We start from the raw sequence: 20,637 nt of genomic DNA, 5'->3' as shown, positions 1-20,637 counted from the left end.
ACCCAGATCACAAAAACTCTCGCATGACCCACTTTCCTGAAACTATCTCTGTATTCCTTGCTAGTTGTTTTCCAGAGAATATCCTGTGTTGCCTCCAGATGTCAAGAGATTCATGCCAAAAATTGCTGCAAATATTTCACGTAAATGGTTATACATTGTGCAAAAAAACAAGGTTGTGCAAAATTTTTAAATTATTAATTGCGCCCCATTCCATTCATGAATTTGAATTGATTTTGCCACATCCTGCAGGACGATGAATTGGAATGACAGGAAGAAGAATTTAATTCATTTCAAAGTCAATGCAATCACACAACACCGGAGTATCATCAAATCTAGCGAAACTAATAATTACTAAATAATAATAATTTACCAGCTTGTATATGTGCAAATGTGTAAAGCACAGTGGCATCAGAAGGAGTTTTACATTGGGGGGGCCAAATTTGCCATGGCAGTGGGGAGGATTTGGTGCGATGTGTATTGTGAAAGGATGCGATGTAAGTAAGAATTTTACATAATTTTTGAATAATAAGGATTTCCATCCATCCATCCATTTTCCAAACTGCTTATCCTACTGGGTCTGGAGCCTATCCTAGAATCAATGGGCACGAGGCAGGGAACAACCCAGGATGGGGGGTCAGCCCATCGCAGGGCACACTCACACACCAGTCACTCACACACACACACACACACACACACACACACACACACACACACCTATGGCCAATTCTAGTAATTCCAATTAGCCTCAGCGTGTTTTTGGACTGTGGGGGGGAAACCGGAGTACCCAGAGGAAACCACACGACGACATGGGGAGAACATGCAAACTCCACACACATGTGACCCAGGCAGAGACTCGAACCCGGGTCCCAGAGGTGTGAGGCAACAGTGCTAACTACTGCACCACCATCCCACCCTGATAATAAGGATTTCCTCCTTTAAAATAAACGAATAGGCCTACTGCTCAGAGAACAGTTTCAAAATAAACATAACCAAAGAAATAACTGATCCATATGATGAAATGCTTTTTGTTTGTCTGATACAGAACTACATATTTCATCCTCGTGCCTCTTGATATAAAATTTCTGGAGCAAGTTCTGGAGCGGACATTCAGTTTTACTTATGAGAAGATCCACTATGGTACACAAAATAACCAAAAGTTAAGTAATGCATTCAAATGTCATATTGAAATATTAAGTATTTAGATATTAAATATTATTCCAATCATATTGAAAAACTAAGCTGTACTGTTAAAAGCTTTACGTACACTAAGTATATGAATTAATTTGAATTCAATTCCATATGAAAAAAATTTAATGTTATGTTTTTAAACCTTCGTATTTATAAGGTAATTCTATTAGAATGGTTATTTTGCCACCTCGTGGTAATAAAAATTATTACAGAAAGAATCCCTAGTATTCACAGTGACATGATCATTGTTTAACTTATTTTAATATTAAACACTTGTCCGTAAAAATTAAAACTGTGAATTCAGTTTGCAATGGTCTGGTAACGCAGTTGAGTTGCTGAAACGCAGACCCTCCTAGAGCAGCACCGCACTAAATGTTATTATATTATACACGCTCATTTACAACAATAAGCCCGCAAGCTTCCCTACGACTTTACCACTGCGTCATCTGCCGTCCTGCGCAGTACTGTCGCGACTGGTCCCGCCTCATCCGTCATTTCATTGGCTCAATAGCTATTCCGGAATGTTCTAGCAAATCAAATCAAGGCAGCGGAAGAAAACTCTCTGGACACATGGATGAGGAGTATAGTGGAAGTGTAAGTATCACGATGGAAACTTTTGATTTTTAGTTGCGGATGTTATAATGTTCGAAAAGGCATTAGGAATTGACATCTTGAAATGTACAGCAGTTGTTAATCTCCAAATTTATTTATATATATATATATATAATAAAACTATTAGAATACAATAGAAGTAGAATACATTTTATTTTATCTATAATTTATTCACTTTCGATTTGCGAAAAAAACGAAAGGTTATGTTTATTACCAAATGCACAATACATAGGACACAAAACTTATCCTGCTTTATATACTGTATCAGATGGTTATTGCAACAGATTTTGTATGATAATATGCATTAATCCACAATCTATCAATAGCTATCTTGGCGCAAATCGATGGGAAAAGCACTGATCCCCCTACTGGTTCGGACTGACACCTTACCGGTTTGGACTGGTTTTTGTATACGTACTTCAGTAATCATATGCCATGTATAGCAACTTGGTAGTTATTCAGTTTCTGTATTCCTTACCTCTAAGTGAGATTAGCCTATAATTGTTAGGATATTGTTATTGCTATTGTAAATAAACACGTTTTAAATTGCAGTTTATTTTTAAAAAGGGGTCCTGCTGTTGGGATATCGTTGAAAATGTGTCAGAAAGTTGCAATATATAAGCTGCAATGTTTCATTTTCAGTATTCGTGTGTTCTTACCTGCGTTTTAACGGTGTTTTTGTAAAATGCGTTTATTGTTGCAGTCTAGTGTAAATTTTGAAACACGGTGACCATGCGGGTTTTTTGCATGCAATATTATTTTATATTTTGTACTGTTCGAACTTAATTGTTGTACATAAGCAAAAAAAGTACAACTACCAGGAGTGGGGTTCGAACCCACGCGGACACATGTCCATTGGATCTTAAGTCCAACGCCTTAACCACTCGGCCATCCTGGTTACAGTACGTTTTGGTTTTCTTCTTGTAGTGTTTCACATACCCCGTTTCATTCATAGTGTTTTCCATTTTGTATGCTTTACAGCTTTTTTAAATAAACTTCAAACTGAATATCTTGTCGTCTTATCGCAGAACTCTCCATTAATGGCATATGACTGACATACATGCACGCTTTCGTTTTCCGGTACCGGGGATGATTTTATTCAATAAAGTGAAAGCAAAAGCTCGTTGTCCCCATTGTCTGCACGCAATTCTGAACCAGTTATGCTAATTTATATACTGCATCGTAAAAAATAATTATAAAAGACACGTATGTATTGTTCTCTACGTTCCCAGCCTTGGGAAATAACTTCGCCGAAACAATAATTAAAAATATGTATGTATATGACTGTATAGCAGAATTTTTTTTTGGAAATTGATAGTATTGTTTTTATTATTGCTGGTATTGTTGTGTCAACTTATGTAATGCTTAAATAGCTGTTTGGCTCGACCCCCCCCCAGCTATTAAAGCTAATCATTTACGCCACATTGTTTTCTCGTGCTGAAACGAATATTTTTTTAACTTATCATATAAACATATAAATCATAATTTTCGTCTTTAACTTTTCGGTTATGATTGTTATTCGTTAATCTAGACGGCGCAGTTGCACCGAAGGTTCATGTGAAAAATGGCTGACATCAGGGGTGTCGCATGGCTGTTTAGAGGGGCTTTAGATCCCCTATACATGTTCACTTCCAGTACAAACAGACCCCCGAATAAAGGCTCTACCTCGAATAATAAAACTGCAACACGGTGCGCTGTTCGCGGGCTCAGGCCGTCTCAGCGATAACGAGGAGTGCCGTGTTCAATGCAGAATCTATATATAGCCATATATGCTACTTGATTAAACTGGATGAGATGTGTGAGAAGCTATCTGTCAAGAAAAGAAAAATAGCACCTCTGGTGGCGTGCTCAAATACACGAAAGATTCGTGGTTGTAAGTGCAAACTTTTGTTATAGCAGGCGGTCTCCCTCGGCTCTTTCCGTGAGTTGCGGCAATCAGACTGTTCGGCTTTTTCGGATGATCGTAGGTGGGGGATCGAGCCAGCCGGCTTTCCCATGCAACGTTGTTTTTCTTAAATATAATTTCGCGCCAGCCTATGTGCACATGCTAAGCAATTAAAGTTATTTTAGTACTTTCACTGCTCTGTGCTTATACCATTTGCTGAAGACTATAAGCATTTGAACCACAAACTGCGGTTGCCCGGGCATCAAAACTGGCTCGGCCATAATCTTCCCGTAAAACAAAATGTACAGATATAGCGTCGTTTGAAAGTAAGAGAATTGGTAGGAGATAAACTCTAGTAGGGAGATATTTGCTACAGACAGGCAGACACATGAATGCTGTGATTAGATGATGTTTCTCCACATCAAGGAGCGAGCGCCCACATATGTTAACAAAGCGTATCGATGCACAGATAGTGGACAAAATATAATTACTAAACCTACCATACCCACGTTTCTGTGGATGCAATTGGTTCCATTTATTTATAAACTTCAATGGCGTTGTATACCCTCCCTAAATGTAACAATAAACAAGATTTAAGTAGCCTAATAAAATATCCATTCATCCATGTTTCACCCACTTATCGCAGGATCGTGTATCCAGCTTTATTTAAACATTCACAAAGTGACAAAATTGCACAAGTTCAGTTCAAGTCGCGTTAACAAACGGGCGCGTGACAAATCAGGAAGGGCCAGTTAGAGCTGATGTTATTATGAGAGCATTTCCATACCGGCAGTCTCGTTAAAAGCAAATCCAAAAAAACGACGCAAACTCTTTGACTCACCTGACAAGTGTCGTAAGCAGGGGTGTGGTAATACCTTGCTTAGACATGAATACTGATGGTGGCCGACATACGGTCTATGGAGTGTTTGGCTTCAGACAACACGCTGATTAAAACATGTTATGGCATGTACTTGTCAGGAGCAGATTATATAGTAGTCTGAGTAAATGCTACTATACTAAGAAGAAAGTAACCCTGTTAAACACAACTATGGTATACCCTAGTCTTACAGTAGACAGTTAATTATTCTCTTCCGGTTTAAATGTTTGTGAAAAGTCTGGTGCAAGTGCCCACAATGCCTCATTAGGTGCAATGTTTGTGCAACCAGCTAACTTATTCTTGCGACAATTCATTTTCTTTCACAATACCCACTGCAGAAAGTACAATAGCATTTTTGAAGACATGAAGTGCTGAACCCCTGCAATACAATACAAACATATTTACAGTTCCAACTACAACATGCAACTTGCTTATGATATTAGCATTAATAGTCCCTCTGATAATGAATTAATATTCACGTTTCAATATATTCAACATAATACTCATGTACTGCAAGGAGGAACCTGACACTGACACAGAGAGAACGGAAGAACTATTTTAATATGTAAATACCATGCAAAACTCATAAGAGTCAGATGACAGCCTGATATCAATGTATCAGTGTCAATGGACAAGCTGGTACTGTGCAGCGTTTAAGCGACATTTGCATGTGTGCTCCTGTGGTTAAAGGTCAGCCATTGACACTACTGCTGTGTTTCAAATGTCTTCAGTGTCCATTGTTTAATATGCAGGACCCTGCCAATACGGAAAGTATGTATGAAATGGTTTGCTTGCTTAAAACTCCCAATTTGCCTTCATAAAGAAGGCCAACACCAATTAGATTTTTTTTTTCAGAGGAAAATACTGAAGAACCTTAGTCTCTGACAGCAATCATCTCTCATCTCCAGAAGCATAAGTAAACACGAGAATGAACTGTCCTCTTGATATCTGCTGCATTATTTGCAACATGGACAACAGCAGCAGAAGATCTGTCTGCATGGGTTTTGCTTCTTGTATCTCACGGCCTGCTTCATCTCGGACGTGGCCTTCTTCACGTAGTCCTCCGTGTTCTTCACGTTGGCCTCGATGTTATCCAGCATGCTTCCCTGCTCCTCCACCAGCAGACCCATCTGGAAAAACAGGTCATGAATGTCCCGGATACGACCCTCCAGCTCGAGAAGTTCCCGGTGCCGGTTCTCAATCTCGCTGAGCGCTGAGCGTGCAGTCTTGCCATCGGTCAGGAGGTTCTCGGAAAAAACGTTCCACTTGCCCGTCTCGATCATGTCCTCGATCTGCTCGCCGGTGACCTCCTTGCCCATGATCTCCACTTGTCTCTGGATGCGGGTCTTGCAGTTCTCCTTTTGGGCCATCTCAGCCTCATTGTAGTCAGACATGGCGCTATGGAAGCTGTTGGTGAGGGAGATGCACTGCGAGCGCACCATCCGCACCACGGCAGCATTGGTACCATGGTGTTCCTCCAGCTCTTTGCTGTGGGCCCCCAGCTTCTGCAGTCTCTTATAGATTCCCTCCCCACGAGTCTTGATGTCACGCGCGATGGCGTTGGTGTCCCTCTTGATGCTACTGATGCGCCTGACAGAAGTTAGGAAGCGGGTGTTCTGCTTGCCCAGGCGCTTGACGTCCATCTTGAGGGCGGAGATCTCCTTCCTTATGGACTGTCCCTCCGCAAAGACGCCCTCCATAGTGTCTTCCGACTCAAAGACCAAAGCCTGCTGCTCGAGCTGGCTGGAGGTATCATTGTCACTGAGAGGCTCTTCTTTCTCGCTGAAGTTCTGGATGACAGCTTGCAGATCACGGAGCCTGTCCTTCATCTTGCCTGCAACAGAGAAGAGCTCTCCTTAGCAACCAAACCGGGAAAAGACCTTCCAAAGAATACAAATAAACAGCAGAGTGCTGTTCAGTTCATATAATTTCTATTCCACCCAGTTCCTGAAATATAAGTTAGTCAGTGGTGTCACACAAACCCACAAGATTATAAGACTGAACTCCAGATTTTTTAACATTAAGTTTCAATACAAATAACCGCTGCCCTTCCCAACACACCTATATGTATTGTTTGACTAAATCCGAAAAATACTTCGTGTGAATGGTTAACAGGTAATCTGTAGGCGGGAAGCTTGATGTCACCAAGCACAAACAATATGCCCTCCAATGGGCGTGGGCAACTCAGCTAAACTGTGTTTTTATAAGCCAGTGCTCATGCAGTTTAAATTAATCAGAATTTATCCTGGGTGCGGGCTAAATACTAAGAAGTGGAACAATCGTATGCTATAGTTTTCATCGGGCTTTTTCTGTTTCATCGTGATTTATTTGTGATCACAGGGCATTGAAATAGGCTAATGTCTCTTTAATATACTTCCAATCAACGTGTAACCTATCATTGCCGTACACGAGTTGCACGTCGCTCTAGAAGAAAGTTTTGCTAAAAATGAATGCTGATGTAATCACGTACTTAGGCCTAGTTTTGAACAGTAGGCCCACAAAACAGTAATTTCATGAACTGGGAGTTTTATTTCTGATTCTTCATCATGCGGTTTGCTGTTCTAGCACCGGGTTTTAATCGTCCGATTCTGAGAAATGGTAGCGTGTGAACATCCCTCAGCAATGGTTACTTTCAAAAGCAGACAGTATCCATTTCAGTTTTTAAGGGTCTACGAAGATGTTTGGGTTCGTGAGTTGCAAAACTTTGGTGGGTTCTGAGAATTAAATATAGTCTGCAACCGTATCCTTTAGGCCTATTACTGTAACTTCCGAATCCTTAATTGTTTTTAAACAATGCTTAATTATAATGCACCTGAAGCTAGTTTTGTAAATTCGTTTTATGTACGTCTAATTAACTAAAACCGAATTCCGCTGGACCAGAGAAAGCATGATTTAGAGATCATGTCAGTTAACTCTTAATTTAAACACTGGAGTACGATGTGATGTAATTTAGGTTCCTAGGCTACTGTAATATTGACACGAGCAATGACATTTAATAATACAAATCATACTGAAATCGTACGCTATTCTCAGACCTTCTCTTAAGTTTATAAAGGCAGCAGTTAGTATAACTAGTCAGTAGCCTAATTTAAAAAGCATTTATGTAGTACGGCATTTGTATTTTGTTTTATATTGTATTTTAATTGAATTATTTATGAAATAGGCTTACCCAAGGCTGTGATTTAGCCTTCAAAATAATCTTTCATTTAATCCTTAAGTAATGTAAGGAATGCAAACGAACATAAACACGCAAAGCCATCTCAACCCCGTTATAGTAATGATTAATATCAGACACTCTTTAAGACAGCAGTAAGCCTTAGTTGATCAGTGCTATATTCGGCTTATTCACTGCAGGAAAGCGGAACTGCACTGTCCCAGACCTCACTGTGTACTTGCTACTGTCATTTCACTTGCGAACATCCAGATCTGCTAAATGCTGCCAAACGAACTTAATTAAAACAAAACCGATTTATTCTCAAGTTGTGCGTAGTTAGTTTAAAAATGTGCATTAACAGTTGCTATTCGTTTACTGAACAATGCTCCGTAATCTGCGTATATATTTTCAGCCTATTGAAATGTTTTTAAAGACTTTTTCATTAGGCCTATACGACACAATTACGTTTCTTGTACTTGCCTTAAACTATATCAAGACATCAGCTGAAGTTCATTTCTACGACGGATTTTGACCTGAACACGTATAAAAAGCGTTTAGATAAAATGATGGTAAATGCTTTCTTCCCAGGTGCCTAAGGCAAGTTGACTAACAAAATCCATGAATATTCATGAACACACGGTACAATAACCATATTTTAATGTAACTGGTACGAATACAAATGATCAACAATCATCAAGTGCCACCTTAGTTTGAATAGGCTACTGACATACACGTAGTGCTTTATATATCTGCGACTGAAACATTTGTCCAAAACTTCAACCGCTCCACATACTTCAGTTAATTACGACGTTTAGGTATTTAAAACGCATTACTTTACCTTATATCATGCCCTGAGTTCAGATCAACGCACCAAGCATAAAAACAACACTATATATATATCTTTTCCGTGTCATAGCTTAGTCTCTTGATCGTCCACATGATATTTAACATTATCATACAGGAACTGCGGAGCGTAACGAGCTATATTGTGTGGGTGCATGGGTGGAGTCCCCGGTAGCTCATCCTGTCTTCTTTCGCAGATATTGGTGAATAAATGGCGGACTTCTGTATTTCAAGCCGTGTATATTAATAAAAGAAAACGACATTTGGCATAAGGCAGTTCATACGCATCGACTTTAACGGAGCGTGAAATGAATGGTTTAGAACCACCAGTCAAACCATATAGTTGTGGCACATATAAAGTGACCGAGACAGAACCATTAAACATTGTGGTGTGATACAGTTTGTATGCTTTGCCCATTCTGTTAAGATCGTTTAATAGACGCCTTGTGCGTTATTAACTCGTTAAAAAAGCACCTTGCAAAATCACTTGTTGATTTAAAATACTGCTCAGCAGAAATAACATCGGAGGGGAAGTTGCGCTAATTACTTCTACCAGATTACATTCAAAGGCTGTTAATCCTATCTTTTAGTCACAGCTATATCTTACAGGTGGAGTAAACAACAGTCTATCGTTTGTAGACGGTACAGGACATATAGATCGCATAGAGCGCATATAAGCTATATCGATCGCATAAGCAAACCAATTATGTTTGAGTTTTATAGTTGGAGTCAGTCTTGTATGATATAAACTACACAGTCCTACAGATGTGTGATTAGTCTTTTTATATTACGGAAACCTTCTCTCTACGTGTTATCCACGTGACAGATATTTTTGATTCTCGTGTGTTAAGTGATAAACCCGCCCAAGACTTTGCCTCAGTGTAACTTAAGCTATAACTAGCTTCCTCAAAGTGGAGAAATATCCCCTTTCCTTCGACATGTATCATGACAGTTCGCCGAGCAGCAGTGACTGTGCATAGATCACTTTATTTTTTATCACTATGCGGTCTTTAAAATTTCATATCTTCCTCAGTTATCCCCTATTGCCTGCTGTGTTGTAACTTCCTTATTTCGAAAGTTAAGATGTAAAACTCGTATTCCATTTTGGGTGTCCCTTACCGTATGTCCTCTGCTGCCTGGCAGAGGATTCAGGTACTCCGGGACCCTGCACGGCAGTTTTAAGAATAACCATTTTAACAGCTGTCATTATTTTTCTGAGATATTCGCCGTATTATTGTGACTATAGAAGTTGGCTTTCCATTTAGCGGTTAGCCCTGTAACACAGAGAAGTATCCATAGGCAGTTCTAAAAATTATTTTACTAAATTGATTTAGCAATTTGTCCCATAAATGTGGCAGTCCTACTGAACACCCCGCCCCCCAGGGTCAAATCAGCCCTGCAAGTGCCTATGCTTTTAGTACCTGCTTTCCAAATTGGAGGTTACCTGGCAATAGATCCTGCCTTATTTCACTCAGATGCAACACTTCTTATCAATCAGATCTTTCCACGAATGTTCTGAAATTCCTCAAGGACATCCCAGGCCAAACCGACATTTCTGCACGAGATCGGTTTTAGTAATACAGACTTGTCGGCTGTCCAGGTGTAAGATGGCCCTTTATTGATGAGACAAGGTGGGGTGATCATCCATTTAACTGTAACAAATGGCAGTTCAGTTTATTTGTAGATGTGTTTAGCATAAGGCTTCTGATTATGAATGATGTACCCATGTAGGGGCAGACATTAACAAAGTACATTTACTTCAGTAATGTATTTAAGTACATTTTCGGAGTATCTCTACTTGAGTATCTTTTTTTTTTTTTTTAGAAACTTATTATTGTAGTTTTGACGGCAATTTCTGTGAAGGGTCTCGTTGCTCATTACTTTGAAGTTTAGCTGTGAAGTCAGTGGACAGATTTTCTTTTCTAAAATTCTATTTTAGTTTTCATCACAGGAGAAAACCCAATTACAGCAAACTACTCCTGCGCTGTCAGTCAAGTTGCTGTTGGGCAGTTAAAAAGCTAGAGGTGTGTAACTGGGCTGATTGTTTTATTTTCTGAGCAAGTTGCATCTACAGCAATTCCACTGTCTGTCTGATGCGTGCACAAACACTCACACATACACACCCCCCACACACACATGCAGTGTCAGAACACTTAAATGGTGTTTCATTGGGGAGGGGTGATGAGGGTGTTAAATTAAAAAAAATGACAATGGTTTTTCTCTTGTTGAGTCAATTATGTTTCTATGGTCATTGTATCATATTCCACAAGCTTTCATTCAGTAGGTTGTTTCAGAGTCACTAGGTTCTGAAAATGCTTTGAGGCAACAATACAACTATGCATTGACATTAAAAAAGATAATGTACTTTTGAATACTTAAGTAATTTTAAATCCCAGTACTCCAACCTTCATTTGTATTGGAATAATATTTGGCCAGAAGTATCCATACTTTGGCTCAAGTAATGGAATTGTGTACTTTGTCCACCTCTGGATGTAACCCAGTACTTAGTCACTAACAGAAAGTATTTAAACTAAATTTGGGGACACCTCTGTGGGCCCCTCTGCTGTGAGATCCCTCGTCTAATTAAACTGCAGCTCTTTACACATGTAAAGGTCTATCTGAACCCTCATTTTATCTAACACGGTTTCTCTCAAAGCAGCCCTCTGTTCAGATTCTGATCAAATGAAGCAGATGCTGATCCAGAGTAATGCTCTCTGACCAGGTGTGAAACATTTTATTTCTTGCGTTTCGAGATCAAAGCTCATAGCCTAAGTTTGATTTAATGTTACAACGTTTCTCCCATTAAGAGGAAAGTGTAAGTGGTATGTGGTTCTGTAGGTGAGGACTTGAACGCCACTTTGGACAAAGTCATCTGATAAATAAATAAAAGTTTAGTTCACAGACCCTGTATAACGTTGATGATTAAATAAGGGTATTGTAGTGAAGTAGCAAAATCTTATCTACTAGGTCGATGTAGATAAAGACCAGGCCACATTCTAGGTCACCAAATCACCAAGTTTCTTGTGAGTGGGAAGTATTTTCTCTATTACTAGAGGGGAAATTTGCACGTGACGTAACTTGCCAGTGCCGTATATTATATTATTGATTAAAATATGCTTTTTCAGTCTGCAGTAGGCGGGCTGATAACATGAAGCAGGCAGTTTTGCTGTGGACGGCCCAAGCCCCCACCTCCCACTCTGCTTGGGGTGGTTTGGGGGGGGGGCTTCCCATAAGCTTACATCACAGCTGGGTAGAAGAGTCAGAAGAAGCACAGTCTGATTACTCACGGGTGGAAAGTGACTCAGTGCGGACTGGGAGACTGCAGCGGAAGTATCGTGTTCCGTACATGGATTTGTGGTGATATTCAAGGTTAAAAAAAAAAACAAGGGAAAACTTAAAGCAACATCATTATATTCCAATTTATTTGTTTATAATGACAGACACTGAGGAAACTAAAATACACATTGACTGGAAAATGGTCACGTACGTTTTGCTTCGTGGTTTCTCTCAGCTCGATGCGAAACACTCATTGCGCAACTTGACGTTTCGTCACTAGGAAAGTTTGTCCCGTAGACCTACATTAGATATTGAGCTGCATGTCGTATCACATGAAGAATTTCTCATTTCTAAAGCAATATATATACGCAGGAAATGTTGGAAACTTTTGGGAAATATTTCTGTAACATTGCATTTGTTGCAGTGTCTCAACTAGTGAACTTCTATCTAAGGAATAAGAACAGAAGTTAGAGGAAATGGTTTGGTATGTTTTGAATTTCCTTCTAACAGAAGTGTTTGGTAGCCAGTTCAGTTAGCAAGTTAAAGTTATTTTAACAGGTCCATCCTGTATCCAGTAACATTTACTTTTACACAGCACTGTGCAACTCTAGCTTACAATTTCCAGGGTTCTGAATTGGATCAGGTCCCAGTTCTGTTCCCAAAGTTTGGGCCCGGGTCTCATGTGGGTATACTTCATTTCTTCCTTTTGCATCGAAAGTGCCCTGAAACTTTTTAAGACCTGCCTCCTTTGTTACTTATTTATTCGGCCACAACCAGCAACTTCAGTATCCTGTCAAAACAGACAAACAGATGAAATTTATACTGAGAAAGCAATGAATGGAATGACAGCATGTAGAGGGACAATCAGTGCTCTGTCAGAAGCAGCACAACAGCTGACGTTGTCTATTTGTCTGAAGAGAGACAGCCTTTGATTTTAAGGTTTCTTTTTTGGCCTCAGACACTTGGCTAAACAACAGTTCATGTTTTCTGCATGTTTGGAAGAGTCAGGATGTGTCTGGCAGACACAGACAGGGCCGATATTCTCCCTTTGTGATGGTTTTCAAATGACTTCTCCCTCTGTTTGGTTAACATGCCAGGATTACAGGTCAGTCGTCTTCAAAGCAAAGCAAACATTACGCTGCAAAACAGGCCAATAGAAAACAGATAACAGGGATTTTATTTGCAGGCAGTCATCCATGAAAGCAGGTGTCGGATGAAATCAGGACTTACAGGCCTACCTGTTGTGAGGTTTTCTTTTAGAGGTTCTTTTAATATTGCATCAAAACTTTAGGAGGATTATTTGCCATTTGTACATGCACAGACAGTAAGGGTGTGTAAGAATTTTTGTGCAAAGCTCTTAAAGTCAATAGTATGAAAGAGAAATAATAAAAATCAAGATTAATAATAAGAATATAAAATAAATAGTAAGGAGGCAGTAAAATGCAATAAACAAATACTATGATGTCATCATTGAAATGGCAAATGGTTATATTAGCATAGATTTATTGCTCGTTAATTGCAAATGACATTGGCTTGTATTATTTTTTGTTTAGTTATTTAGTTGTGCATTTTTCACAAAATTAGAACATTTTCAAAAGGAATACTGTTTCATATTAATAATTGTTGTTATTGTCTGCCATTGAAGTTTTCCTTTGCAGTCCTTGTTGGAATTTTGGTATTTATACTTATTCTCAGAGTTTCCAGTTTGAGTTATAGATGCACTGCGTTGTTGTAAGTCTCACCCCAGTTATACACATCAATACACATATGGGTTCAATCAATCTTTTTAGATTAAACTTTGGTTTTAGCTTGTGAACAAATATAATTGTTTGTTGTTTTTTTGAAATGTTTAAGAATTTCGGGATTTCTGTATGTCCCTCTGTTAAGGGAGGGGTTTGTGAGTCCAGTATGTTCTTCGTATGGGGGATAGTCTATTACTGGTAACAAAACACTGAATGTTTATAAACACGGGAGCTGTTCAAATCAAATATGAAGTCATCCAGCTTCCTCTGTCGCTGCTTGGCAACAGGGAACTGGCAGGGTGACCCAGGGGACTGTTGCTGTATCGCACCCCCCCCCCCCCCCCCCCCCCCCCCCAAGAAAGTTGTCATCCTTTGTTCACTTTGCATCTTTGTCTCGGATCCCGAAAAGGCCGCCTTGTAAACTTCAGTTTGCTGTTTGCCTCGAGTCCCTCTATGACGCACGCAGACTCTTCACATACGCAGCGTAACGCTGGCTGTTTGTTTGTTTCTTGTTTCATAACGAAGGCCTGTTTCTTCAGCATCAAGCTATTCAGCAAATGTACTTTTGGATTATCAGCTCTTACACTGTTAAAGAAATAGTGTACAACCCTGGGGTGAGTTTTACTGAAGCCTTCTTAATGCTACGTCGTTCGTAAGTTCGTAATCTTTTAACACAGTACTTACGAATGACGGAGTATTAAGAAGGCTTTGGGAAACTCGCCCCTGGTTTTTTCATCCCCCAAGGTACAAACAACATGCAAGTACCCCCAATGGTACAAAAATGTTCCCCTGAGTCCATATTTGTACCTTAAAAGGTACATTTACCTACAGCTAATGGTACAATTAGCAGACCCATAAGGGTACAGCCCCAGTGACATGTAATTGTACCCTAAAAGTACTTTCTTCCTGACAGTGTACTTTTTCCTTTTCAATTCTTAAACTTCTTAAAATAATATTCAAGTATGAAATAAGCTAATCAGTTTAAAAATACCCCATTGTCTTATTTAGAAAAAGCAGTTGGAAGATGAATTGATTTCAAGTAATTGCTATTAGCTAATTAATTAACTACGTATTACAATTTAATGCAAAATATACAAAAATCCAAAAATGTTATATTATAGGGGCATTGATTGACTGTCTGTTACATGTCATCACTTTGGTTAGACATAATACTTACAGCAATTGTACAATACAATAAAATGACATGCTGGAATTGGTCATATTCACTTTCACCACGGTTTCAAAAATAATCTTATTATATGGAAAACCAAAACAACTATGGCGTCAGGATCCCTTTAAAACACAGAGCTAAAGTAAGAAAAAAACTATTTGCTGTACTATAGTAATTTTGGCACTTTTTATTAATATACCATTTATGGAAATGTGGTTTCATCTGCATGTGATGCACTGTGAGTGTGTGTCTGTCTGGAGATGATGTTTTGGACAGATGCTGGAACATCTGCACGTCTCGCTCATGATGTACCAGCCTGGGACAGGCCTTTATGTCACTGTGTTCCCATTTGAATAGCAGCTTTGTGGTAAATTTGTGCTTCATTCTCTGCTTGATTAATCTGACTAAGTCGTCGGGCTGTGAATTCAGCTTGTGTCGCTGTGACATTTGCCGTCATGAAATCCTGTGAGTGACTGGTGTTGATCCACCTGAGGAAGATCACAGGACACCTGCTGGACCCCCTGCAGATGCCCTGCCGAGCAAACAGGTCAGTGGATGACGCAGTCAACATGGGACTGCACTACACCCTGCAACATCTAGACTGCCCAAGGACATGAAGTCCTGTTTGTGGACTTCAGTTCGGCGTTAAGAATCGTCTGTGTCCCTCTGCCCACCCTCCAGGACTAGCATGCTTCAAGAACCAGGAAACGGGCCGGGAAAATCATCACAGGTCCCTCACACCCAGGACACATACTTTTCAGCTCCTCCTCTCCGGCACACATTACAGAACCCTGTATAACAAAACCACCCGAGAAAGGAGCCATTTATTTCCTCATACCATCACCCTCATAAATAGCTGACCGGTATCATCAGCTGGGCCGCAGCTACTCCTGATTTACACCCTGCCTCACATCTACAAATAATATATTGTGCAATCTCATACGTAATGGTCATTATTGCTGTTGGCACACTTTATGTATATCAGCTGTATTTAATCTGTATATGGCTTGTATATTGTGTATTGTCTGTAAATTATATGTTCATTTTCTATATATTGTCTATCTAACTTGAGAGAGACCATCAGCTAAAATCAAATTCCTTGTGTGATGTGTGTGTATCTCTCTCTCTCTCTACATATATATATATATATATATATATATATATATATATATATAGAGAGAGAGAGAAACAGAGAGAGAGAGAGACATTTAAATTTCAAGCATTTTTTGCAGTTGTCCAAGGTGAGTCCTAGTTAAGAATATTTTTACTGCTGGGATTTATTGTATATGGACAAATATGTATGCATATATCATTTTATTTTCTTCAAGCCACAAGATAATTATTATATTTTAAGATAATAATAATATAATATTTGGTTGAAACAAAAGCCGCCAAACTTCTGTCTGACTGGCCTACTTTATATGCACACAGAACAGCTGATATAACCAAGATTTCTCTAATTTAACTCAACAGCCCAAGATTGTAGTCTGAGAAGAGCTGGGCTATGTATGAGCTGTAAGTGGGCGGGGCTTTCCCCTAATTTGTCATGTGACATGTAATGTAATTCCACAGTTTTGTAGTAAGTAGCCTGGGAAGGGAGAGAAAGTGTGATGGAGACTGTGTGATGTAGGTGACTGCCTACTTACGCTTGTCCCCTCAAATCCATGGAGTCCTTTCAAGGAAGTCTAGTAATTTTTTGTTAAATTTCAAGTCAAACAAGAGGAGGTTAACCAAAACAGTTCTGAGATACTTGAAGAAGATACCAACATAGAAGAAATGAATAATGTAAAGACACTGCAAGAGCTGGAAGATAACGGTATGGGAGCTGAATCTGTGACAGATCTTCCCTTTGTCAAAGTCATTGGAGAGGTTCCTGACGTACCAGGTGCTGTAGGAACAAGAAGATCCACAGAAGAAATCATCCTACAAACAGACTTACAAACTGAGTTTTCTACAAGGCTTCCCCAGGATGTCGAGTTCCCTTTGAAAATATTCACAGAGGGGATATTTTCTGGTTTTGGAATAAAGGTAGTTTCTACTCAGCCTGTTGAGGAAAAATCTATTGAAAGGGTCCTCCTTGCTGACAAAGATCTAAGGGAATCAGAGGAAAGTACAGAATTACAACGAGGCAGTGAAAAGTCCATAGAGACTATGGTGGAGATTCAGAAGGAGGAAGGTCCTATTTCAGGGGTGATCCCACAAACTGCAGAATTGCCCAAAGAAAAACTATATGAGGAGGAAAATAAAGAAGAAATTGCAACTCTAGCTTATGGCCCTCAAACAGTTTTAGAGCAGGGAGAAAATGTCCTGCTAGCAGAAACTAGCAGTACAGAATATGAAGATGATGATGAAGAGGAGCCAAATTCAGAAGAAGAATCTCCAGTAATGTCATTTGAAGCTGAACTTCTCTCTTCCCTGGAAAAGAAACTTCACAGGCTCTTCGTAGGAAGTTGTAGGAAAAGGTTCCTTACAAAAAAACAGGCAAGCAAAGAAGATGAAATTCTGTCGGCAGGAGATGGAGAACCGATCTCACAAGAGCTTCAGCCGCCTGAAAAATCAAGTGACGGTTCAGCAGAACGGTCTGCTCAAATGGAAGATGCTGCTGAGACTGATGAAGATGTTAATGAAGAAAGGAAGAATAATGGAAAACTACCCTGGCCTTTAAAAAAAAATTCACACCAAAGAAACATGTTAGAAGATCTTCTGAGAGCAACGGTGAGGGGAGCTAATCTCATTGTTAATGAAGAAGAAGAGCCTAGTGAACAAAAGCCAAGTGAGGCGAACCAGAAAACTGAACTTGATAAGAAAAAACCCACAAAGAAAATTCATTCCTCTGTGTCTTGGGAGATGTTGCTATGTTTGAGGTCAGCTAAAAAGAGCACTAAAAAAGAGGCTCAGGAAATAGCAAGCGAGCATGAAATCGAGGGTTCTTTGAAGGTAGACTCTGATGCACCACCAGAAGAACAAAAAATAAATAAATGATAAAGGTGTAGCTGTGTTATCTGCAGAACTTCCTGAGAATGATGGAACATCCAAGGATTCTAAAGTGGTGCCCACTACAGCAACGGTTCTGCGAGAAGTTGTGGAAAATGTTAGTTTGATGCTTGACGCTTTATTAGTAACGATGGCAGATGATCAACAAGAATCGACCACTGTGCCTGTTATTCCACAGATTTTGGACCCAAGCACAAAAGAGGATGAAACAATATTAGCACATAAAAACACAGACGCCATTGCTATCTGTCGACACGTAGAATCAAAGGACTTTAAACTTGCGCAGGAAATACAGCTCCGAATTGCTGAAATTGCAGTAACCAAAAATAACCAAGAGAACTCAGAATTAACACAAATTGTGGTTGATGTTCCTGAAACTGAGATAAAAGGTCTACATGAAGTTGCACCAGCTCAAGAAGCACTTGAAGAGGAAGAGCTGGCCAGACATTTTGAAACACTTCACACAGAAGACATACCAAAGCATGAGGCTATTGAAGAACTGGTATTTGGTAAGTCAGCACGGACAACTGAGGTGTCTATTACAGCAGGAGAAAAACGAGAGAAACCTGAAGATATCAAGGAGTCAACCAATTTAGGTGCACCAATCATAGACATCAAATCTGACTTTTAAGTGGCTTTAACTAATGTTGGTTCTACTGTAGCGTATGTTGTAGAGCAAGACGGAGACACTGTTGAAGCCAAAGCTACACCTGTCAAAAATGAGAGCACAATTAGTGCCGCAAAGAAAATCCAAGACGTTATAGGTAAAGTATCGGAAACAGCAAAAAATCTGAAAGTTCTAAAAAAAAATGTGGTGATCCCATGGGGACTCATTAACAAGAGGATTGTGGATGAAATATCAAAAGAACTTCAAGTATGCAAGACCAGAAATGTAGAAAGAGAAAGAGGGGGAGCATTAGAGGCTGAGACTGTCTGGAATATTTCTATTCAGTCAACATGTGAAACAAAAATAAAGGAAGAAAATTCATGTCAGGGGAAGATCTTTGATTCGAAAGCTGGGGAACCAGCAGTAGTAACAAATACAGCTGAGAATGGAAAACTATAAATACCCCCCAAATAAAATAACGTTCCAACAATGGAAAGTAGTCAAGTATATAAACATCAGATGCAGTACAAATTTAAGAAGAAGTACCGAAGTGCGAAGACTTGGGAATGAAAATAAAAGATATTGAAGTTAAGCCGTGTGAAACTGTCGAAATGGAGAAATCAGCCGATAGTGTAACGCATGACACAGATCTGAGGCAGAGTGATTCTCACAGGTCTTGGGTTGCCAAGTTACCAAAACAGATGATCCCCAAAAACCTACGGAGGAATGTTTGTGAAGCTCAAGTGGAGGTTATATGATGAAGGCATAATCAAAGCGGGGTCATGCCCGTGAGAAAATCCCACCTGGACCAACCAAAAAATGAGTCAAACTCTGGATCATTAAGGTGAGAATTAAGGTTGAGGCAACCGGCATAACAGTGACCACAACACAGGTTACAAAGCAGGGTCAGGCAACCCTGACCTTAGAGTGCTGGTATCCAGCTGGGTTTCCATCCTACCTGGTCTCTGATGAACCACGCCTGACCTCAGGCAGCCAGTAACTCATCAGGTAGGATAGAAAACCTGGCAGATATCAGAAATCCAGGATCGTGGATTTTTGCCTACCCTGGAACATTATTAGTAAAATATGCCTCAAGTGGGCGTATTTCAGCATTTAAAGGGGTCACTGTTAAACAGCTATGAAGATGAAATACTGAAATGTTTGATGCAAGGGAAAAAATGCAAATTCCTCTAATGAGAGAAATGAGGAAGTAAATATTTGGTTTGCAGCCAATGTAAAAGCATAAAAAAACACCTAGCATGAAAGAAAATGCATGGTGATTTTTTGCATGATGCACCACATTTTCAGGATTTATTACTCTGTGCTGCATGAACCGACAACAGATAAGGTTTGTCTGGAAGACTGCAGGGTGGAGCAGGATCGAAAGCGTTCGGGACAGCATGTCAGCTATCTCCCAGTGCTCAGTGTGACTAAACACTAAACAGTATGTAATTAATGCACATATGTCTGCACACATGCTCCGTGTCTATTAGATTTTATCTACAACAAGATCTGACTCAAATGGCCTTCCTCTTTTACAATATGTGTTTAAAATACTTCCTCAGTGAGAAGGAAACTATATGTAATTATACAATAGGCATTTCAAAGTAGAACGTGATATGGAATGATTTTATGTGAATAATATGTCTTTTAACAATGCAATGCAAATTATCGCTTTTTAATTTAGTAAAAAGAGGTTTTCCTGCGTTGTTCTGTGCAAATATGCCATCTAGTGGTGATCTATGGAAATTAAGTCTAAAAACATTAACTCATAACTTTGTTGTGTCGTTCCGAATTATGTGTGCATAACAGAAAGTGTTCAGAATGTTAGGCCAGAAACAAGTCAGATGGAAATCGACGGAGTAACTATTGCCTTTGGTGTACAAATTACTCATGCTTTTTACAGCGTGCATGCTCTCACTTAACGTAGCTGCACGTGGTTTCGGACGTAACAAAAGAGTGATTATGGCGTAATAAGGCCACAATTGAAATTATTGTATTTTTCATGGTGCTGCGATACCAGAGAATCAGATAAACTTCCACATTTATTTTCCAAGTTTATTTTTTTGCCAATCAATGGCGGCAAAAAAGAGAAACGTTTCCCAGTATTTCCTTCTCTTAATTGCAGGAAAAAAATAACAAAATGAAGTGTCATATAAATGATATTTTGTGGGTTTAAGGAGGAAGTCTTTAAGATTTAATTGATGATAAGTTAGTATTTGGCAGCATAACCGAGGAGTGACATTTGAACATATGTAGGCCTACCTAAAAGGCTAAAATTGTGTTTT

General features: G+C 39.4%; 1 protein-coding gene and 1 non-coding gene across 2 annotated transcripts; both read right to left on the bottom strand.

Moving 5' to 3' along the window:
• Nucleotides 1–2,615: 2,615 nt before the first annotated feature.
• trnal-uaa (transfer RNA leucine (anticodon UAA)) lies at nt 2,616–2,698 on the bottom strand. Its single transcript has one exon. It is a non-coding gene; the product is annotated as a tRNA-Leu (tRNA).
• Nucleotides 2,699–5,104: 2,406 nt separating this feature from the next.
• Nucleotides 5,105–8,711, bottom strand: stx11a (syntaxin 11a). Its single transcript, XM_048975297.1, has 2 exons — nt 8,555–8,711; nt 5,105–6,396 (listed from the first exon to the last, which is right to left on the bottom strand). The coding sequence occupies exon 2, from the start codon at nt 6,389–6,391 to the stop codon at nt 5,519–5,521; it is 873 nt and encodes a 290-aa protein (XP_048831254.1). The 5' UTR covers nt 6,392–6,396; nt 8,555–8,711; the 3' UTR covers nt 5,105–5,518.
• Between the last annotated feature and the right edge of the window lie 11,926 nt (nt 8,712–20,637).

This window comes from Brienomyrus brachyistius, chromosome 14 (genome assembly GCF_023856365.1).
Source record: "Brienomyrus brachyistius isolate T26 chromosome 14, BBRACH_0.4, whole genome shotgun sequence".
Classification (NCBI taxonomy): domain Eukaryota; kingdom Metazoa; phylum Chordata; class Actinopteri; order Osteoglossiformes; family Mormyridae; genus Brienomyrus; species Brienomyrus brachyistius.
Note: the sequence above shows the minus strand (reverse complement) of the source record. Positions and strands in the feature narration are given on the sequence as shown.